A 21,597-nucleotide genomic window follows, 5' to 3' on the forward strand; every position below is an offset into this window, starting at 1 on the left:
TCAGCTATAGTAATTTGGATATCCGAGCTAGTCCGGTGAAAGAATTGAAGTGAAAAATTTCAAAATGGATCATCATGACAACGTGTCAGATGCATTGCGCAAAGCAAATGGTAACTAGTAATGAAAGAAAAATTTCAGACTAACATATTCCTTTTAGAATTAATCTCGGATGGCAAGAAAGAGCTCGCTTTGCAAACGTTGAAAGAATTTGTCAATAATGCGCATAACCGAGTGTTATGCCAAGGTTACACACAACTCATGATCAAGATTTTATACTTGTGCACAGAACTGAGAAAAGATGAAACAGCGAGGGATATGTTACTTCATTATCTACAAATGTGTCAGCAGAAGGATGTTCCATCTCTCGCGGACGTTCTTCTCTATTATTTGAAGCTTGCCGACGATAAAGCAAGGATAACTAAACTTCAGTTACAAAATTTTGGTGTAAAAGATTTTGATTTAAATGAACCTCCTGAACGGTAAAATAAATTCCGTTATTGTTTTTCATAATGTTACTCAAATAATGAATTAGGCTGTTGTTGGCGATGGCAGCTGAAGAGGAGCCATTGGGTCGAACTGGTTATTTTGAGCTGACTCCTTGGCTTCGATATTTGTGGGAATCTTACAAAAATTGTTTGCATTTGCTGAGCAACAATCAACGCGTTGAAGTATTGTATCACACAGTGCTAGAACGAGCCTTTTACTATTGCTTAAAATATGATCGAAAATCAGAATTTTGTGAATTGGCAGATATTGTAAGTATTATATATATACCACATATATTAGGGATGGAATAATTAATTAACTACAAAAATATGTGTTGAATAATTATATGTTTATATGAGTAATTATTTTGATAAAGCAGTCAGAACAAATCAGTGCAATAAGTTTAAAATAAGTTTTTTAAAGCGTATAATAATTGGTTATTTATTAATTTTTTATTTTCTTAAAGGAATCGCGTGATTTTTTTATGTATCTAAAATTGTATGTTCTTTTATTTTTTATAGATGATGCGTCACAAAGAACTAGCTGAGAAATACCATGACGATGAAATATCAGTGAAATTATCAAAATTTGAAACAGTATTTTTGTATTTTAAATCCCACTTCGTACAACTCGAGATCTCCATTGAGCTACAACTATGGCAGGTATATATTGGCGAAAGATTTATAATAATTTGAATATATTAATTTTTTGTAATTTAGCAAGCTTGCACTTGTATTGCCAACATTCAAAAATTAATTGCGTCCAGCGGATGTTATCCGAAACCAGCAAAGTTTGCAATTTATATGAAAAAAGCAGCAATGGTTTTTTGGAAGTCGAACAATATTATGTTCCATGCAGCAGCTTTGCTGCAAGAGTTTTCCATGCGGAAACAAGCTGACAAAGCGTGGTTTGACAAGAGAAACAAGATGGCAGTGCAGTAATGTCTTTTTATGAATATTTTATTTGTTTATTTTTTTAATGAAAATATTCACATATGGAGAAAGAATTTATTTTATCGTAAGAATGAATATTATTATTGTTTATTTTTTGTTTCAGACTGGCAACACGAATATTGTTGGCAGTATTGTCTATATCTGAAGCAGATTGCTTGTCAACTTCGGCACAGTATTTCGATGATGATCTAATTGACCGCTCAGATTTGATTAAAACTTTTTTTAAAAGGCCAGGATTACCACTGAAAAGATGTCTTATCAAAGAAATGGTATATTTTTTCTCTTATTTATTACTTTACAGATAATAGTAATTCTCTTGAATAAATAAGTTTATTCCGTTTCAGTATAATATTAGAATATTTACATAAATTTAATAATTAAAAAAAGTAGATGAAATCAATAATATTATTTAATAAACTGTTATGAAATGATGCTTTTTTGTCAGTGATGGTTTATGTTGATGATAAAATGAAGAAATATTATCAGGAAAATGGAAATTTTATTTATATTAATAAATTTTAAGATGTATCTTGGTGTGGATTTATGTGCAATGCCCGAAATGTTAGAATTCTATGAAAAACTGCAGAATGTTCAGAATCCACTGCTTCTTGCCCAAAAACTCCGACCGTATCTGCGTATGATTGAAGAGTGTGGAAATCCTGACTATCATCAATACCTTGACAAACTTTACAGTGTAATTTGCATAAAGATTGTAAAACAAGTAAGTTTTAATTGATTATCGTTTTAAAGAATTGATGTTTTTATAAAAGATCGTTTGAGCTGTCGCGATTTCACAAAACAATACCAATGGAAAAGTTATATGGTTTAATTCCATATTTCTCAGAGGATCGACTTGAAAGAGAATTAGCATATGCCAGTAGAAGAAATATCGTTGATGTAAGAAATTGAAATGAGAGGATGAAAAAAAATTTGTTTGTTTTTTGAAGCATATCTATGATTTTTTAAGTATTATTCTTGTAGAATTTTAATACTATTTTGAATTGAATATTTTTTTGTATATTTTGTAGCTCCGCATGAATTACATGAGACGTAAGGTAGAATTTGGTGCACAGCATTCTGTAATTTCTGGAAAAGTGGAAGATGAAGTTGTTGATAATACTGTAGCATGTCTTCCCGTTATACAGACTCTAGATCTCATTACGGATGTACATGAAAATTCGCAAAGAACACATTCTCCTTCAAATAAAGTAGCTTCTGACGAAGATATTGTTGAAGAGAGAGTGAGTTTCATTTGATGTTATTTAATTTTTGACATTTTGACGGGTAAATTATTTAAAAATTTTTATAATTTTGTTGTGAAAAAATTATCAGATGAATTTGTTGTAATATTTACGTACTTTTTTACATTAAAATGGGCAGAATAAAAAAAGAGATAAGCAGATGGTAATCTGTTGAATAGGATGAAGCGATTTATTTATTTTCAGCAGAAATCTGCTGATTACATGAAGCTGTTTCGAATATTCCGAGCATACTTTCCCGAAGATCAGTGTGCAATACTATGTGAAAAATTCAATATGGTCAAGTTGCGAAAAGAATACAGGGAGATAAAGAGACGAATTGTAGTATGTGAATTGTGATTTATATTCATATTTGTGGATTGATAATTTATGTTTAAAAAGAAAAAAGTGAAATAATGTACATTTGAATAATTTTTACAGTTGGGAGCAATTCGTGATAGGGAGAAGCGTGCGGCTGAAAAGATGCGCTTGAAGAGGGAAGAATTCTTAAAGATGGAACGTGAAGGGACGTTTCGAGCGGGAAAATCTGTGATTTTGCAAGGTTTGGAAAAACAGGTGAGAAATCAATAAGTTGAACAAGTTGTTAAAATCATTATCTGAAGAAGAGATTGAAAGTTCGGATGATAAAATTGGTACACAAAAAAAATTAGCAGATAGAAAATTTACACACACACACAGAATGAAATAGTATTAAATTAACCAATTGTTTAGTCAAATACAGTGGGAGAAGAAAGTCGTCAGAATGCCAATGAATTGAAAACTAGCGAAAAGAACCGGGACTGTTCTGGAGATGAAACGCGGTCGAGGCGCATAGATAATATACTGAGGATTGCTCTAGTAGCGGTTGAGCGGCTTCTAGCTATTTTCGATATGCGCATGCTTTTGACCAGGATGTTGGAAGACGCTATGAAGGATATTGACCAAAGAGGCCATTTGGAGCGTTCAGAAAATACGAATATTTCCGAAGAGCAGCAGCAGCAGCAGCAGCAGCAATTGAACGAGCGTCAACAGTGCAGAGGAGAAAATGATTTGCCTGAAATATCCGAGAGGGAAAGTTGCAAGCTTGGACAAGAAGAACAAGACAAAAAGCCGAAAGTGGAAGAGCTGACAAAAGAGATTGCGGTTTGTAGGTTGGATGACGAACGTTGCCAGGGAAATTGCAAGCTTGAACAAGAAGAACAAGACAAGAAGCCGAAAGTGGAAGAGGAGCTGACAACGAATATTGTAGTTTGTTCGTTGGATGATGAACGCTATCCATTGTGCAGACCAAATGTAGAGGAAATAAAAGGTGGTAAATTTTGATTTGATTTATATATTTTTTTTCACTTGTTCTGGTGAAAAAGAGTTTGACGACGTCATTGGGAATTTGATCATTTTTAGAAATGACGTGGAATGAATATTTGGTGCTGTTGAAGGAGGATTTGGCGCACAGTTGTTTGGAAGCGCATCGAGATCCAGGTGCGGAAATTTATTTCCTTATTGAACCTGTGATTCGAAATGAGAAGAGGGAAATTTTAATTTTCAAATCAACACTGCCATCCGCGTCAACATTTGCATCATCTTTTGAACAACCTCCGGCAGTTCATCAAGTAGAAGTGAAATATAAGAGTGCGCTTTTTGTAGAACCAGACGGTCGCTCAAGAAGGCATCAGTGCAAATTTACGTACCGCAACGATTTGGTTCGATTTCTTCCTCCAAATGCCAGTGGAAATTTGCCGGGAAAAAACTTTCAAACTTGTGGAATGGAACCGCCGGACGACATTCCAATCACACTTTTTATTGGTGTTAAAAAGACAATTGATAATGGCTCAGAAATGTATACGTGTATTGTCGAGCTTCACGAATTGGTGCTATGTAGAAAGCCTTTTCAACAAAAATCGCCAAAATTGATCCAAATTAAAAATCAGCCTGCTTTTCAATTTGCTACTCTTCGTTGCTCGACTAAAAGTATTGCAGGATTACCTCATTTGTCTACAATTCCTGAAAATGGGGAAAGTAATAACATTTATTATAATGATAAATTTTTTTTCTGTTTTTGATCAACTAATATTTAAGATAATGATGACGTCAACGACAACGATGGCAGTGAGGATCAGCCGTGATAATATTATCTCTCTCTCTCTCTCTCTTTCTCTGTATGCGTGTGAACTATCGGTGAAAGGATATGGTGTATGATAAATGAAGCAATCCACCATTCCATTCTACTACCTTCTTTTTAGATATTACTTTTAGTTTTTTATGGTATTTTTAAATGCATTTTAAATGTATATTTTTAAAGCAGTTCGATTGTGAATTCTCAATTCATCTTTTTTATTATTATACTACTTATATGTTATTTATATTCTTGCAATGTTTTTATTATTTTGTTTTTTTTTATAATCTCAGATTGAGTGCGAGAATTGATATAGAGAATGTTTGAACTGAAGAAGCACAGCTTCGTTTATCTGTGCTTATGTTATGATCCAGAACACACGTCGAACACCAAAGCAGTTTATTTGTTGCAGATCGTTTTGGTGGAGGAAAATGGATCAATTTTTGAAATGCTTGTACACTTGAAACTGGGATTATTAATTAAATTATTTTTATTTTTTTGAATTGTACAAAGTTGCTCAACTGTATACAACAATGCGAAAGTGTTTGATTGAAGTGAAAAAGTTGAAAGTGAAGAAGACTAAGGAAGAAGCAGCTTGAAATTTCTAGCTGTCGCGTAATTGTATAAAATGATTATCCGTTTGATTTGGGGCTTTATTTTTTTTTATCTTTAGTCTTTGAACGCTTTGAAACAAAGTCGATAACAACGGAGTAAGCAAGCTTGTCTCGTCTGTTGAAGAATCCAAGTGCTACAGCGCATATATAAACACGCATGCATGTTTATCATTTGTCATGATAGCTTTTCATCAGAATATAAGTGGCGCAGAATTTAATGAAATTAAAACAAGCAAACAAACAAGAAATATTAGCATAAAGTGGTTTGTATTATTGTTGTTGTATACTGGTTTTCAGTTGTTTATTGGTTCAGTTTCAATGCGTAGTAAATACATGGTGGCACAACTGTGCTGTGGGAAGTTTCTTCGACGAAAATTCAGTCAGTCGGTCATACATTAGCAGTAGTATTAGTAGTAGTTCACGGATATCTTTGATTCAATTAATAAACAAATTCAATTCCCCCTCCCTCCCCCCCCCCCCCATTTCATTTTTCAGTGTTGTTGACAATGCTTACCTTTTTCCACGCCTGAATCACGTCCCACGTGTCACTACTTCCTTCCTGTACAACACGCATGTGACGTTATCTAAAATCAGATTTCTCGAATATTATTTGATAAACCACTGTTTTTATGTTTAATTTTTTTTAATACACGTTTCACTTGACTTGTGCGTCATTGTCGGCTTGCTTATCGCAAAGTGGCCGGTGACATGAAGCAAATTGGCGGTATTTTCTGCTCGCTTTTCCAGATCGTCATTCAACTGAGTTGTTTTTTTATTTTTTTAAAATGTTTTTTATTCATAATTTAAATTGTTTATTTGTTTACTTTTATGTTCTTTCTTGATTTTTTTGTGGTCAACCGACTTGTAAGTCATGAGAGGTATTTTGGGTTTTTTTGTTCAACTCAATTGCGTTGTGTTTAATATATTTTTTTTTGCTTTTCAACCTTCCCCATGTAAAGTTCGACCAGTGAGAAGTGGATTTGTATTTGTGAAAATTGATTTTATTTGAAATTGTGATAGAAAAAGCAAGAGCAGTTTTGAAGAAGAAAAATTAACAATAATAATAATAATAATAGTGTGAAAATGTGCTGTTTTGCATATTTTGTGGGTGTTGTTCAATTTCGTTTAATAAGTAAGTATTGTTGTTTGTGTATGTGTGTGTATGTGTTGAATTGAAATTGAGATAAATTATAAAGTGGAAAATAAAATTGAAAACAATTTGTTGAAATGCATCAAATGGATTCAATGTATCACTTCCGGGTCGATCAGTTTTGCATTTTCAATCGAATCAATCAATAATGAATCAGCACATTTCCAATCCGAAACAAGATTCACCACATCGAATAGTACAGTATAGTATCGGATAGTATAGTATAGTGCAGTGTAGTGTAATATAGTGTGCTGTAGTATAGTATGGTTAGCCGGCCGAGATAAACAGCTCGAAACAAACAACGCTCATGTATATACATACGTATGTATTGATTTTTAACTGGTGACATATAACCGAGTGCGTATTGCTATTCTTGTTATTGTTCTAGCTTTGTCTGGCGGTGCGATTCGTCCAACGGAAGCAGCTTTCCATTGCAGTTAGTTTCGAATTTGAACAACAAGCAGAAATTGCAGATAAAGCTCCTCCACTGATTGGTCGGAGAAAGAGGTCAGAGAAGAAGCTTCTTCCTCCGGTTTTCACTACACTAGCTTGAATTCGTAAAAAGGAAGAGTCGCGGAACAAACAAAATTAGTCACAAGCGACAAAGCCGATAGTAGCAGATGCATATTTATGCATCGAGGTTAGTTTAAATTTAAATTTCTTTATTGTTGTTGTTGTTGTTGTTGTTTCTGTTTATTCGAATTTCAAATGAACATCAGTCTCGACGCGCTAACTTCTGGTGGAATGTGAATTGTTGTTGTGGTAGCTGAAGTGGAAATATTGTGTGGGGAAAAAAAGAAATAGTTGGTTTTTTTGGATAATCGTGTGATGCGATTGAAAAACGCCAACGTGGCGTGATAATGGTTGGAAATTGGTTGAAAGACATGCATGTGCGATGGGGATATGTGTTTTTCTTTTCAAAAACAAAAACAAAAGCGAAATCACACGGCTAGTGCAGCTTGCGAGCTGTTGTTAGCATGTTCGATGGAGACTGATGTTGGACCGATTTTTCGATGCTACTCGACTAGAAATTGCAATATTCGACAACAATTACAACGCGGGTGGTTTAGTTGAAACCGTTATAAACTTTACTCTTACAGTACTACTACCACTAATAATAATAATAATACTTATTATTACTATTACTGTTTGTTATTGATTTTTAATTTTCATTCACCATCTTCATGTCACGTTGGTAAGATTAGCGAATGGATGTGAATGTTTTTTTTTTCTCTTTTTCATTTTATTCCAATTTTTGATCACTTCACAAATTTAACGACTCAACCGAGCCGAAGAAAACAACCATTTAAACTTCCTGCTTGATGTGGCCGGACGGACGGTAAGCCGTTGCAACCGGCTGCTTTCAGCCGATAGCCGCCGGCTGAACAGGCGCTGTAAAAGCCGAACAGTTAAATTGACCAATCGCCAAACAGTGTTGGTCACGTGACCACAGGGCCCGGTCGTTGGCTTCCATCCTCTGAGATGCATTTGCCGACGGACATTGGTCTCATAACGTGCCAGTATAATGTCTTGTCAATGTTGACACCGTTTTTGTGCAATAACTGCATTTCTCTGTTGGTTAAATTGAATTTTCACTGTTCAAATTATTCATGAGTACATGGGGTTTTGGCGGAGATTTTTTCTACAAGCTTCTGTTACATATACATATATATATATATATATATAAGCGTCATCGGTTATGAATTTTGATGGAAACAATTTTTCTTTTTAGGAATGTAGTCAGTTTTGTCGGTATATAATTTGCTTTCGGAGTTCTTTGGAAGGCCTCCTCCAAGCCATCTGCAAACAACAACGCTCATTGTAATGCCGTTGGTCACTACAATTGCATGCATAACAGCCGTGCTAGTGTGCGGCATGGACGCTGTAGCCGTTCTCAAAAGTAAGTCGAGTGTGCTTGTTGTGTTGATTGGCCATTTTATTATTTATCCATTTTCTTTCTTTTCCTCAAGTGATTATCTATTAGAATAAAACAGCACTATAACAATTGGCAACAAAAAACCAACATATCTGTATCTATATCTATACATGTATATGTATATGAGAGTGGATGAATGAATGAAATCTTTTTTTTTGTTTTGTTAAAAGTTGGTCAGTCAGACGCCACTTTGGTCATTAGAACGGCGACACCATCTATGACCAACTGTGGCAATAGTTTATTGTATATGTTTCCTTATCGCTAGCATCAATAACACGCTTATTAGTCACTGTTGGATGGCAATTTGCCGGTCGACCTGACCGCGGGTAGCCTATCTGCACCGCCCGCCGCCGCCAGCACTGTCACGACCGCGACGCCGCTACCTTGACATGCTTACCTAATCAGTGTTTCAGCTTCGGGCTTTAATGTCGTAACTAGAACATGCAGGCTATGAGTAAAAATTAATTGGCCCAATTTTTCTTCTCATTCCGCGCCACACTGTCCCGACATTGTCCATCGTTGTTACCACATCCATCAACATGCTTGTCGTACATTTTTCAACATCCGAGCTTGCATAATTGTTGTCAATTGTTAATGGTTTGTATAATATTTGAGATTTTATTTTAATAGCGCTATTTAGCTATACTTATAATATAAATAGTTCTAACAGCTCAGTTTTCCTCAGATAAGATTGAAATTTGTTTTGTGTAGGGGAAAAAACCGATTTTCCAATATTTTAGTATTTTTTTTATTTATTTTTATATTATTCATCCGACAGCATTGATAAATTGATTTTTTTTTCTTTATTTGAACTTTGTGAGTCATAAAAATGTGCAAAAACACCACCCACAGCAACAACAGTGCCGACAGTTTCTTTACACTTTTATTGTTTTTTGTTGCATAGCTTTTTGATCTTCATTCGGAAAGAATATTGTTTTCTTTTTTATCACTTGTAAAAAATTCATAATAATATTCTCTTCTCGATAATTCACTTTCTGATTATCCACGTTATTAATTAACAAACGGTTTAAAACCTTTTTTTAAATATAAAATTCATTTTTTATATTCATCAATTAAAAAGTGTAATAAAGTTGTACAACAGATGGACGTATGAACTTATATGATATGATACGTGTGTAATTTTTCCACTGACGTGATAGTATCACAAAAAATGGGTCGTTACATGAGTTGAGCAACAGCAGTCGTTGAAACAATAGTATGAATATTTTATTGGACTTGTTGGGTATGCTGTTGATGTTAGAAGATGTGCAATTGTCTTGAAATTGTAATTTCATAGCTATATCGAATCTGATGAACAAATTATGGGTGGAAAGAATTTTTTTTTCAATTCTCTTGTTTGTTTGTTTGTTTGTTTATAATAGAGGTGAAAGGCATTTTGAACTTGAGACTTTTGCCGTTTTTACCATTAGCAATGTATTCGATAATATGTTGCATTTTGTAGATATTAATAGAAATGAGCAGAAATTTTATTTTAATGATAACTTTAAAAAATTGATCAAATAAAAAGGGAGATATTTGAAATTCAGCATCGGAAATGTTCGATACTTAACTAAATGTGCAAAAAAGATAGACGAGTAGAAATGAATGTTCCAATTCGATGTTTCCTCTTTAGCCGTGGTATTTTTATACCAAGTATGTGAGATATCTGTTTCGGTGAGGCTTGTGCTTTTTTCCCTGAAGCTTGAACAGCAGATTATCATTGGATCAATATTGAAATTCATCCACACTGTTTATTGCAAGTCAACTGTATGGGAAGTGAAATACGGCGACATCAGGGGCACAATTCCTGTTTGTTTCAAAATAGGCTAGTTTACGCTTTTACCAAGCTACAAACTCGAAAAATAGCCGAACTGCAACGGAGCATTTCTTCTACAGCCACTTGTGTTCGAGATGCTATGCTGATTCAACTGTTCAAAGGGCGTGCCGCCTTTGCTTTTTCCATAACCCCCCTCCTCTGATAGAGCGAGCGAGCATATCTTTTTTTCTGTTCAAATTCTTATCGTTAGCCACGCGATAATGATACAACACAGCAGAAACAAAATTCAAATTTATATTTAACATACTGCTGCTGCTGTTGCTGTTGCCGCTGGTGGTGCAGATTGATCTTGTTTGTTTTGGTGAGAAACACCACTGCAGATAGAATTGAACTTTTTCTTTTTATTCAGCAAGCATATTTAGTGTTTTTTTTAAATGATAAAGCATAAAGTGAAAACTATAACAACACATATGTTTGTATATTGTCCATGTAAAAAATTCAAGCCGAAAATGTAATATTTATGCAGAATAGAAAATGGAAAAATCTTGTGAGAATTTAATGAACACCGGTTTTTAATCTGTGAATGTGTACTGCTGATTGCCACAGGCAAGAGTTACTTGATAATTAATTCTTGTTTCTTCTTTGCTTCTTCTGTCTTCTTTGAATGCCATAGAAATAATAAACAGCTCATCAGTGTCTGTCTGTTCACATAACAATTGCAACTTTTTTATTCCATAGCAATTTACTATACGAAATCAGTTCGATATTATTTATTTATTCATTCATTCATTCATTCATTCATTTGATCAATAGTAGTGTGTGCATTTCTTTAATAAAAATTATCAACATTTATTTTTATCTTTTCAAGGCTATCCATATACATGCTATCGTGAAGGAGAGCTGTTGAACATTCAAGGAATAACCAATGATCCCTGCATCACGTGCACATGCATGGTAAGTTTTACAGATTAAAAACAACTTGTACATTTTTTAGATTTAATATTTTTTCAAGTCATAGTTATCAATTTTAAAATATTGTTTACACATTTGATTGTATCTTGCATGTTCTGAATTCTTCTCTCAGATTCAGTGTCGCTTTTCTCTTTCAATAGCCGCGCTTTGGTTATTTCATGCTTGCATTGGTGTCAGAAAAATCCAGTTCGCCTGCTGGAACTTATCATCTAGACTGCCTTTGCCAATATTAGCTGAAGTTAAAGCAGTGTACATTTTTTCCAAGATGGAATTCAAAATTTATCATTTCACGTTTAATTTTGAAGCAAATTTGTTATTTTTGTTAGGAAGATATTTTATTCTTTCCAAAAAAAATACGCATATATATACGCGCGAATTACAGATAATGTAATAGCCGTTTTTGCAGAATGTTGAACAAAAGCTGAAGAAATGAAAATAACATTTAGAAATACAATACTGAGAAACAAGAACAAGATTGAATTTATTATTTTTTTTACATTTTCACAAGTCTGTACTTGAAGTTTTGAAAAATTATCTCTTCATACAATATCTAACTGAATTTAATTTCTAATTTGAATAATTACATTACTGCTACATTTGAAAATTATCTGAAAATTCATTCAACATGCTTAATTATAATTGAAACAACTATTATTATTATTATTATACATTTTTAAGGATGGAACAGCGCAGTGTACTACGAAAAAGTGTCCCCCTCTCGAAGGCTGTCCCGTTGCAGTTCGAAACAATCCCAATTCCTGTTGTATGCAGTGTAAAGGTCGATAATAAATAGATGGATGAAATAAGGATAAAAATCATTTTCACGTGTTCAATTAGCGCTTTCAACTTTAGAATGTCAATATTTGGACGTAACATACATCAACGGAGAACAATGGATGAGTACTCAAGATTCTTGCAGACGATTGACATGCAAGGTAATATGAACTGTTTTTCTTTATGTTAATTTATTTATTTTATACTTTATCGATATAAAAAATAATTATTTGAAACTTTACTTGCACTGTACTTAGTGCTGGATATTTTATTCAATGATTAATTTGTCTCTTTTTTACTTAACGTAATAATCGGTTGAAAAATTGCCATATTGAGACGAGGGGAGAGTTTTTAAATTGTATTAATTGTATTGAGAATTTTTCTTTTTTGGTACATCAGTTGGGTTACATTAGATTGTCCATTAAATTTTGAAGTTTACAATGAATATGAAAATACAATTTTCCCTTAATTTCCATCACTGTTCACTTGCAAATGGTATTTCAGTACAAATAGTTTGAGAACTTAAAGTGGGATTGGTAGTCAGCATGTCAGCAATTTTTGATCTTTTATTTAAAAAAAGTGTCCATTAGCAGTTGATTTAAATTTAATTGAGCAAATTTTCTCGTTCAATTCAGTATTTTTTTACAAGATGAAGCAAAAATGAACAACACCAATTAATGAAATCTTCCAAACAGTGGTTGGTTTGGAGCTGTTTTACAGTGTATCAAAAGTGAACAGCTGTCAGTCGTCAAAGCCTTGTATATTCAGTGAAGAACATTCAGTAAATCATGTTGAAGCGACAGATCGTCAGCGATCTGACGACAGGTTGCTCTTTTTTGTTTCTACACAATTGACCTTTATTAAGCGACAGGTGCCATTGTTGCGGCTCTGTGTTTCACAATATCGCCATTTGCACTAATTGGGGCCTTAACTTTTTCCCCTCCTTTCTTCTGGAAAATGCCTCATACAAAGAAACCGCATGATTTATAGAGAAATTGGATTCTTTGAAGTGTAATTTTGAAGAAAAAAAAGTATATGTATATATATATATATGTATATACACATAATACATAAAATCAATCTGCTGTGCAAAATGTTCACATCGCTTGGACGAAAAGCTTTAGCATAAAAGAGTGGGATGCCAGGGTATGATTTTCAACGGAAATGTGTTGGTCACTTCTTGAAATGTGCATGATGACCTTCGACATAATTTGTATTGTTTGAATCAATTTTCCAAATCAATAGAACACTGTTCTGTCTGTTCGAATGCGAATACAAGCAAAAAAGCTCATCTTCAGCTTGTTATCATACAGCTGACTTATTGTAATGGCAATGAAAAAAGAAAAACCCTTTGGAAAGCACAAACTTGAATTTTCTTTTGCTATTACTGTGGTGAATTTTTTTACTGCCCTTATAAATAAAAAAAAGGCTGGTAAAAGTTTTTGAAATTAGTAGCTGTATAATAAATATATTTTGAAACAGGGTTTGAATTATAGCAATTTTTTTCTACACAAGCACAGTTGGAATTGTATTTTGCACACTGACTTCTTCATTCCACAGTGATGTGATGTGAGCAGATTGGTGCAACAATGCAGCAGGACAGCTATGCTTTCTTGATTGATAAATTGCTGTCATAATGTGAAGAAAACGAAAATTAGTAATCTTTGCTGATTGGTGTTGCTGTAATTGTAATTGCCACCGGTAAAGAATTGACTTCAACTTGTAACATTTGTCCAACTATTTTCAGCACTGCTTTCTCTTCTTAATGTGCATATGCAAAAATTCGGTGTCAGTGGGAAAAGGATGTCATTTTTCATTTCACTATTCAAAAATGATATATATGAAATATTTTTTTAAAAAATCAATGTTGCTTGTTTCAATTGATTCCAATTTAGGCTGGAGTTGTCACTAGTGCAAGAATTCACTGTGTTGTACCATGCCAGCATCCGCATCGACTTATCGGCTATTGTTGTCCAGTTTGTCTACGATGTGAGTACAGCATATTTCACGTGAACTTTTTTGATTGTGAAAGGTGAAAAAAATTTTTTTTCCTTAATCAATTCAATTGAAAGTTAACTTTCAGCTTGTATTAATTGTAAATAAATCTGCGCACAATGCCACTACAATACATATGATGTTATTGAACGTAATTTTTTCGCTGGCATTGCTTACTTTTTAACCGAAAAATTATTAACAACAATATGAATATTTCTTCTCTTAATTCTGCATCAGTATGCAGTGTTACGATTATGATTCATTCAAATTACAAATTGGTAAAGTTTTGCTGTGCTTATATTATAGCATTATATTACAGTAGAGCATTCGAGAAGAGTATTACGAGAAAATTGGGCATATGATGTATGTCCATTTTCAAAACATTCTTTCTATTCATATTTTGATTTTTTATTTAAAAATTACTTTAATACAATAGTTTATGCTCGATGTTGTGTTGTTTTAAATTTATTTATTGTTTATTTTAGCTGATGTAGGAAATGCAACTTTGTTGGATCTGAAAAGCATTTTGGGTGTGTGCGTGCAGTGCGAATGTGACGTAAGTTTTGAAGTGCAATGAAGTTTCATGTTTGATGAGATAATTTTTTTTTATCTCTAGGAACGTAGCTGCCATTGTTATCGAACAGCTTGCCCTGTATTGGACTGCCCTGTTTCTGAACAGTACATCCCTGAACAATCATGCTGCCCTGAATGTAGAAGTATCGAACGCTTTGTATTATTGTGCTGTTTAAAACTTTTTAAAAAGCTTACGTCAAGAATTTTGAATTTCTATTTTTATTTTTTCTTGTTGTTTTGAATTGATTTCTAGAATCACGAGAAAACATAGCACTTCCTGTGAGAACGTGTCATTTTCGAAATAGAATCTATCAATTTGAGCAAAGCTTTAGACCAGATCCTTGTACACTTTGTATGTGTCAGGTGTGTGAAGTGATTAGGGGGGGGGGAGGGGATTAGACAACTTTTATTTGACATAATTTATCCACATTTTAGGAGTCAGGAATTTTATGTCGTCGATTTGTTTGTTCACCACTAAACTGCCCCAAACAAAGACAGCAATTTATACCTGGTTTATGTTGCCCCGTTTGTCGTAATTATGATCTCCAATCTTGCACTTTTCGAGATAAACTGTACAAAGTATGCGATTTTTATCACTTTTTACTGTTTATTGTTCAATTTTCTATTATTATTCATTTATTGAGAAAATCAGAACCGAATTTTATGACATTACAACAAAACATCGCGTGTATATCTTGGAGACATTGTCAATATATTTTATTATTAATATTTTTAATGAATGCTACAAGGAAAAAGATAAAAAATAAATTATAAAATTTATTTCAATGTTAGGATGGTCAGTCATTTAAAAGAGACGTATGTACCAAGTGCGAATGTTCAAACGGCAAAGTAAGTTGCCACCGTCAAAAGTGCTCAAAAAGGAAGCGCTGTCCTGCTGGTTATGCGGCCAAGTTGCTACCTGGACAGTGTTGCTCAATTTGTGTGGAAAGTAAGCTTAGAAAATTCCATTCACTTCTAATAAATATCATACTGTCGTTGTTATAGAAGATGCGACTTGTACAGTTTTGGGGGAAACTCGTTATAGAACCTTCGATGGTCGAGAGTTTAAATTTCAGGGTAGCTGCCGATATGTGCTCACACAAGATTGCCAATATAATGGAAGGTGAAAATTTTTATCTCATTCACATTTTTTTATACATTAAATATCTTGATGTGAAAAATATTTGATAAACATATAGTTCGACATTATTCGAGTCAGAAGAGACATGATAGTTTGCAGTTTAGTATCATAATCGTTGCGTTCTTTATCAATTTTTTTTTGATATTCCAACAGTATCTATCTGCATACAATGATAACTGGGCAATTTTTATTGGTTAATTTGGAAATTGTTGTTTCAGATTTCAAACACGTGCTTTCACTGTCATTGTGCAAAATGAAATTTACCCTGCTGCAAGGATTCGACACGTGTCCATTCGTCTGCCAAACAAAATTCGCATTTCGTTGCTGCCAAACAAGGTAACTGGGAACAAGATTGTGCATTTGTTGTATTTTAATAATAGCAGTCATAGATTTATTTGCAATTAGTTTTTCAGCATATTTCAATAGACTTTTTTAGACAGTGTTCTAAATGTTTATCCTATATTGGAAAAAAAAGAATGATTAATTTTACATTTATCTATGAAACATTACACTTACCCGGATTTATTTTGCTTATTGCCCTCATAGCTTCGAGCTAGCTGTGTTTGAACGACAGAAACAATAGTTAAAATTTTACTTACTCATTACTGTAGCACTTCAGAACTAAACGATGTCGAAAAAGCTGATTTTATTTCTTTTTTTCACTATTTCGTGTAATTATATAAACCAATATAAATTGTGTACGAGTACAGTGTAGACGTACAGCTTAACTGTGATTTTATTACTGAAAGTTTTCAAGTATAATTTGAAATTCAAACAAAATTTTAACTGATTACAAATCTACCGATTATGCAGAGAAATAAATGCATGTACAAGACGCAGAATTTGGTTGGGTTTTCATAATTATTCATGACTAGTGGTTAATCGGCTATCATCACTTTATGAATTTTATGCCGACCGGAAGTTGACTTATTCGATAATTTCAATTTTCACTTAATACTTCACCGCAAAGACCGGTTCATATTGTACATTTAAGATGTTTCTTTTATATTTTCTTCAATTTTAACGGAAGTAATCTGTCTTTTATTCACATATTTCTTCCATTTGACAAGCAAATAAATAATTCTGTGCCCAAATGTTGCGTCCTTGGAGAAGAATTACATTGCGAAAGTCGATAATGACATGATACAAGAATGGAGAAGCATTTGCAAAGTTGGACGAGAGTAGCAGAGTTCATTGATGCTATTGGAGAAGAGCACGTTGTTCTTTGTAGTCAATGTTACTCGTTATTAAAGCACAACTATTGATTTTGTAGAATTTTAATAATTGAGAATCAGAGATTTGTTTGTGTAAATACTTTAATAATAATAATAATAATAGGAAAACTTTTTGCCAAACGTTCATTAATTGTTGGATGAGTATTTTTTGCATTTTTAGAAGGTGCGAGTAAATCGCAAAGATATCAGCCTGCCGTATGTTGAACTTGGTTCGTTCTCGGTGATGTATGACAAATCTTTCAACATTCTGCTCCGTTTGAACGCTGGTCTGAAAATCGTCTGGGATGGTAACAGCTATATTGATGCTACAGTATCCGTTAAATACAAGGATCGACTGTGCGGACTTTGTGGAAACTACAATCACGACAAAAAGGATGATTTTATCACAAGGTCTGGATTTCTGGTGAACAGTGCGCAACGGTTTGGCCGCTCTTGGCGATTTGGTAATTGGCGAACGTGTAAAAGTGTTCAAGATCGAAAATATTACCGGGCGAATAGCCGCAAGAACAAATGGCGCCCTTTGATCAAGAAATCCGAAAATAGGCAAAAGGCACGCATCGCTTGGATAATGCTAAACGATCGACAAGAGCCTTCGCTTGACCAGGATTTTTCTAACGCAACGTTCTTTGAGCAACAACAGCAACATGCCAACATAACCGCGCTCTTTGATAGTCTTTTCTGATTGCCAGTAAGCTGTTTTCAAAGCTTTCCAACCGTATTAATTAACTTTTGACAATTTTTATATAATCGCAGTTGTTGAACAATTGCAAAAATAGTGTCCGGTACGAATCGGATGTTATTCTGTTTACATACATTTGTGTTTACAATAAATGGATTTAAATATCCCCCTTTGTGCAGTTTTTGTTGGTATATTTTTTCAATTCGACATTTGCATTTTTTAAGATTCAAGCTAACTGTGAATAGTTCAACTTTTGATGAATTTCATACTAGAAAAAATTCTGTTAATTCACGCAAATAGTTTCATAGTTGATTTATTTGTTTGTTTCCAATTTCAACAAAGGAGAAGCTATCAGGAAGGAAATGAAATTTTTCTCTGTGAAAATTGCCACCATGTATTTGTTTTATTGCGTAATAGCACATTTGTTATTCATATTTAATGCTAAGTAATTGGGTCGAAGTAATCATAATTGGGAAAAATACGCGATGATGCTGCTACGGTGAGAAAATTTGCAAATGAAGCGTTAATGAGTTATATTAATCATAAAGCACTAATAATCACAGGCTTGTTCATTTTGATTTTATCAAACCTATCATACGTATTCTTTGAATTGATCTTCAACAAATTGGCAATAATTGAAAGTTGCTAGCGCACCGCTTGTACAACCCACTGGGCAATTGTAGGTTGGATAAGAGACCTGCCACGCGCATTCGATGGAATATTTGCACCCAAGGTCGTTGACAAAATCCGACTTCTTCGTCACAGTGGTCCCACTTTTGGCAGCTCATGTTGGGCAGGTTTTTTCCTTTTTTCCATTTTCCGAATCAAATCAACAGCAATTAAGCACATGCCAGAAAAGTAAGTAGGTGAGCAATATTATTCAATGACGTCACCAAAATTGTTGGGATATCTAACAACTGGTCTGGGAAAATATGTCTTTACAAGCTATTATTACAAAACAAGCGTACTTTTTTGTTTTAGAATACCTCATGATTTGGATTTTGAATTTTTAAACAAAATTTTAATCGAAAATAGAATTATTTTAAAAAATACACATAACCACATTTTTTGTATGAAAAATTTGCTAAACTTTTGCATTAAATATTATAGACATCAAATTATTTTTGAAAAATTATAATTCATAAATATATATACTTGTCACGTGTTGCATTATTTGCATTTTATCATCCATATTCTTGCGATTAATGTGTCAGTGTTTGAAATTTGCAAAGTACTGTTTGTTAATTACTCACAGAGGCGAGAAATGCTTCAAATGTCCATCCAAAATGATGGACATGTTCTCTCTCTTTTTGTTGTTGGCACATTAAAAATGCAGATAATCCATTTGCAATTTTGTTCAGTTCAGTTTTGAAAATTAACTATTTGCTAAATGAAAATTTGCTTTGCATTGAAAATTATTGAAAGTATTGTTGGCAATTTACTAAAGCTTTACAAAATTACAAATAACATGCAGTATTCGTATGCAATTTTCAAAATACTTTATTCAAATCTACATGGTAGTACATGAACCGAAAAAAAGAGAATTCAAATTTCAGTGCATTTCATTCCCATCAACAAAGTGCTTGTGATTTTAAATGAAAAAATAGTAAAATGCTCTGGACGTTATATAATTCACAAAAGCATATTTACTTATTCTTCATACAGTGGAAATTTTATTTCATGGGTCAAGAAGGAATTATTGCAGTTTTTTATATATTTTTTCCAAATATTTTACCGGCTTTGCAAAAATCATTTTATGAGCATACCAACTTTATCATCCGTACGTTAACTATCAATGCCAGCTGTAGCATTTGAATGTGGCGTCAGCTGCTCAATTTTTTCATTATCAATTGCGTTGACCATGTCTTCGTTAAATGGTCTGTTGGCGCCAGTGGTTGAACTTTCTTGTCTATTAGAACAGTACCGGGCAGTGGCATAATCATCTTTTGAAAAACTAAGATCTGCGCATGGCAAAATGACATTTACATTACTGCGTAATTTATTATTTATGATAACATTAAACAAATAAAAGCATCAAGGTTAATCCACTTTAAAAATAGCAGCAGTAATTTGCTTTTTGCTTTCCAATTACGGCAAACTCTCATTGAAGATATGAATAATTTTTAAACGCAGTTTAAATTAAAAAAAGTTGCAGCAATTAAACCGCTACTACTGACACTGCCCTAGACTGTAGAATGGTAAATGCTGAAATGTTTAGCGCATGCTTTTTCAATTATTAAACTTTTGTTCAAACAAATATATATATATATATATATCATTTCGTTAAGCATTTGTTCTATATTAGCGACAGTAGTAGTACAACTTAATACAAAACAATACAGCTCACAAATCAATAAGTTGACAAGTTCAACAGTCACAGAAATGATTCAAAAATTCAATCTGAGAATAGCTTATTTACAAGCAGCTGAATTTATGCCATTTTTATGAGATTCTGGCGTTTATTTGACAAAATTCATCGAATCTTATTCTATCCCTTTTCTTCCCCTTCCCCTACCCCCTCTCCAAATGAATTTCGACTAAATAATTAAAGTGTTGTTATGTGTATATAGGCGCATACTGCTGATTTTTTTCCGTGCAGCATTCTTATTTTTATTAATTGACTTGTAAGTTGAGGTTCAAATAAATCAGATTTTTCATCAGGAAAGAGAATGTAGCCAGATATTTTGTCACAGATTAAATAATACAAAGAAATTAAATGTTCCAGATGGCAACTTCAAAATGTGAAGGAATTAAATAGAAATTAAATCTCAAATCATAATAACTGAACCATGGTGCATAATATTTTCTTACTAGCTGTATGTTTTTTATGATAAGAAAAGGGAAACAAAAACATCGCTGATTTGGTCATAGGAAGTAAACAATACAAATGTGGAAAGCTAATGATGGCCATAGATAATGCTAGCTTCAAAATTCGTTCTCTAGGATTTGTATAACTAAAATTGGTCTTATATTTGTAAATAATAGGCTGTAATGAATTTATTTCAACGTGTAATAAGTTATCAGCTTTCTGCTGCAAAGCTTAAAATATACCAGCATCATAGCTAGCTATATATGTATATATAATTCAAATAAAAGATCAAATTTCTCAGGAAGCATTTTTAATCATCTTATATAATAAAAGTGCTAGAATCACTTCAAAATATTACAGTAACAAATAATAATCAAAATCCATACTTAAAGCAAACATTTTATTCTGCTGAAAGGTAATAAAAAGCAAAACGTGACAAGGAATTCAGGCCATCATTGCTGATAATGTTGCCATCTCTCTTTACAATGCGAGATAGATGTTTTCGGCAAAACATCATGAGACCGATTTGACATCGGCCTGTTTGAACCAAAAGGAAAATTCTTGAACGAAGTGACCTTCATGAAGCAAAAGTAATGGCCATCTAAAATGATGGTAACATTCAAATAAAAGTATCGATCGAATTTATACCTTATGCGAACATTTGCAGCATCTATAAAAGAAGTTCAATTTAAAAAACGTGTCAGTTTTATTTAAAAAATAATTATCTTTGGTCGAGTGTCAAAATAAATCAAAATATCTACACCAGGGCACGTTGATGGCAAACTTTTTAGCATATGAATATTCGTGTTTAACTCTACTTTATAAAACGTTGAAAATATAGCAAAACATCTTTCATACTAAGAATTGAAAGCCGTACATTAAAAATTCATAAATAAATCTGATTTTTTTACATTGAATTTAAATATTTTGAAGAAATTGAGGAAATCGAATTATTATTACTTCTACTATCCCACAATAAATACATCATATATTGTAGTATCGTTGTGAGTAATATTGTTGACGAATATTGATAAATAATTACACTGCAGATACATTCATCAAACATTTAATTAGGTATTTTGTAAAGCGGATGCATGTTCGTCCAATCCCAAAGTTTAGAAAATATACAATCACAAAAAATAGCAGTTAAGA

At 33.1% G+C, this 21,597-nt stretch overlaps 5 protein-coding genes across 5 annotated transcripts; all 5 read left to right on the top strand.

Moving 5' to 3' along the window:
* Positions 1-64: 64 nt before the first annotated feature.
* Positions 65-4,800, top strand: Tsp_10760 (conserved hypothetical protein). The gene is made up of 15 exons (XM_003373731.1): positions 65-110; positions 158-479; positions 533-755; positions 1,008-1,148; positions 1,206-1,423; positions 1,543-1,708; positions 1,741-1,746; positions 1,963-2,160; positions 2,220-2,336; positions 2,468-2,680; positions 2,885-3,022; positions 3,119-3,253; positions 3,410-3,989; positions 4,079-4,693; positions 4,754-4,800. Exons 1-15 carry the CDS (start codon positions 65-67, stop codon positions 4,798-4,800), a joined length of 3,165 nt encoding a protein of 1,054 aa, XP_003373779.1.
* A 3,236-nt stretch (positions 4,801-8,036) lies between these two features.
* Tsp_10759 (conserved hypothetical protein) lies at positions 8,037-8,755 on the top strand. Its single transcript, XM_003373732.1, has 3 exons — positions 8,037-8,132; positions 8,295-8,454; positions 8,661-8,755. The coding sequence occupies exons 1-3, from the start codon at positions 8,037-8,039 to the stop codon at positions 8,753-8,755; spliced, it is 351 nt and encodes a 116-aa protein (XP_003373780.1).
* A 2,046-nt stretch (positions 8,756-10,801) lies between these two features.
* On the top strand, positions 10,802-12,032 carry Tsp_10758 (conserved hypothetical protein). Its single transcript, XM_003373733.1, has 4 exons — positions 10,802-10,835; positions 11,136-11,221; positions 11,358-11,488; positions 11,918-12,032. Exons 1-4 carry the CDS (start codon positions 10,802-10,804, stop codon positions 12,030-12,032), a joined length of 366 nt encoding a protein of 121 aa, XP_003373781.1.
* A 1,845-nt stretch (positions 12,033-13,877) lies between these two features.
* On the top strand, positions 13,878-16,170 carry Tsp_10757 (putative von Willebrand factor type C domain protein). The gene is made up of 13 exons (XM_003373734.1): positions 13,878-13,886; positions 13,909-13,989; positions 14,097-14,149; positions 14,328-14,344; positions 14,494-14,564; positions 14,625-14,724; positions 14,835-14,944; positions 15,017-15,160; positions 15,226-15,267; positions 15,374-15,530; positions 15,587-15,704; positions 15,941-16,058; positions 16,159-16,170. The coding sequence occupies exons 1-13, from the start codon at positions 13,878-13,880 to the stop codon at positions 16,168-16,170; spliced, it is 1,032 nt and encodes a 343-aa protein (XP_003373782.1).
* Positions 16,171-16,873: 703 nt separating this feature from the next.
* Positions 16,874-17,639, top strand: Tsp_10756 (putative cysteine-rich motor neuron 2 protein). Its single transcript, XM_003373735.1, has 2 exons — positions 16,874-16,939; positions 17,118-17,639. Exons 1-2 carry the CDS (start codon positions 16,874-16,876, stop codon positions 17,637-17,639), a joined length of 588 nt encoding a protein of 195 aa, XP_003373783.1.
* Positions 17,640-21,597: the final 3,958 nt, after the last annotated feature.

The sequence above is a fragment of the Trichinella spiralis genome, assembly GCF_000181795.1.
Source record: "Trichinella spiralis strain ISS 195 chromosome Unknown Scfld6, whole genome shotgun sequence".
NCBI classification, from domain to species: Eukaryota; Metazoa; Nematoda; class Enoplea; order Trichinellida; family Trichinellidae; genus Trichinella; species Trichinella spiralis.

Coding starts and splice junctions, on each gene's coding strand:
- Tsp_10760 (XM_003373731.1), top strand. CDS start 65: ATGGATCATCATGACAACGTGTCAGATGCATTGCGCAAAGCAAATG. Junction 756..1,007: donor TTTGTGAATTGGCAGATATT/GTAAGTATTATA, acceptor TATTTTTTATAG/ATGATGCGTCACAAAGAACT. Junction 3,023..3,118: donor AGATAAAGAGACGAATTGTA/GTATGTGAATTG, acceptor TAATTTTTACAG/TTGGGAGCAATTCGTGATAG.
- Tsp_10757 (XM_003373734.1), top strand. Junction 15,161..15,225: donor TTCGAGATAAACTGTACAAA/GTATGCGATTTT, acceptor TCATTTATTGAG/AAAATCAGAACCGAATTTTA. Junction 15,705..15,940: donor GATTGCCAATATAATGGAAG/GTGAAAATTTTT, acceptor TTGTTGTTTCAG/ATTTCAAACACGTGCTTTCA.
- Tsp_10759 (XM_003373732.1), top strand. CDS start 8,037: ATGCATTTGCCGACGGACATTGGTCTCATAACGTGCCAGTATAATGTC. Junction 8,133..8,294: donor ATAACTGCATTTCTCTGTTG/GTTAAATTGAAT, acceptor TTAGGAATGTAG/TCAGTTTTGTCGGTATATAA. Junction 8,455..8,660: donor CGCTGTAGCCGTTCTCAAAA/GTAAGTCGAGTG, acceptor TTTTGTTAAAAG/TTGGTCAGTCAGACGCCACT.
- Tsp_10756 (XM_003373735.1), top strand. CDS start 16,874: ATGGAGAAGCATTTGCAAAGTTGGACGAGAGTAGCAGAGTTCATTGAT. Junction 16,940..17,117: donor ATGCTATTGGAGAAGAGCAC/GTTGTTCTTTGT, acceptor TTGCATTTTTAG/AAGGTGCGAGTAAATCGCAA.
- Tsp_10758 (XM_003373733.1), top strand. CDS start 10,802: ATGGAAAAATCTTGTGAGAATTTAATGAACACCG. Junction 10,836..11,135: donor TGAGAATTTAATGAACACCG/GTTTTTAATCTG, acceptor TATCTTTTCAAG/GCTATCCATATACATGCTAT. Junction 11,222..11,357: donor GCATCACGTGCACATGCATG/GTAAGTTTTACA, acceptor TCTCAGATTCAG/TGTCGCTTTTCTCTTTCAAT.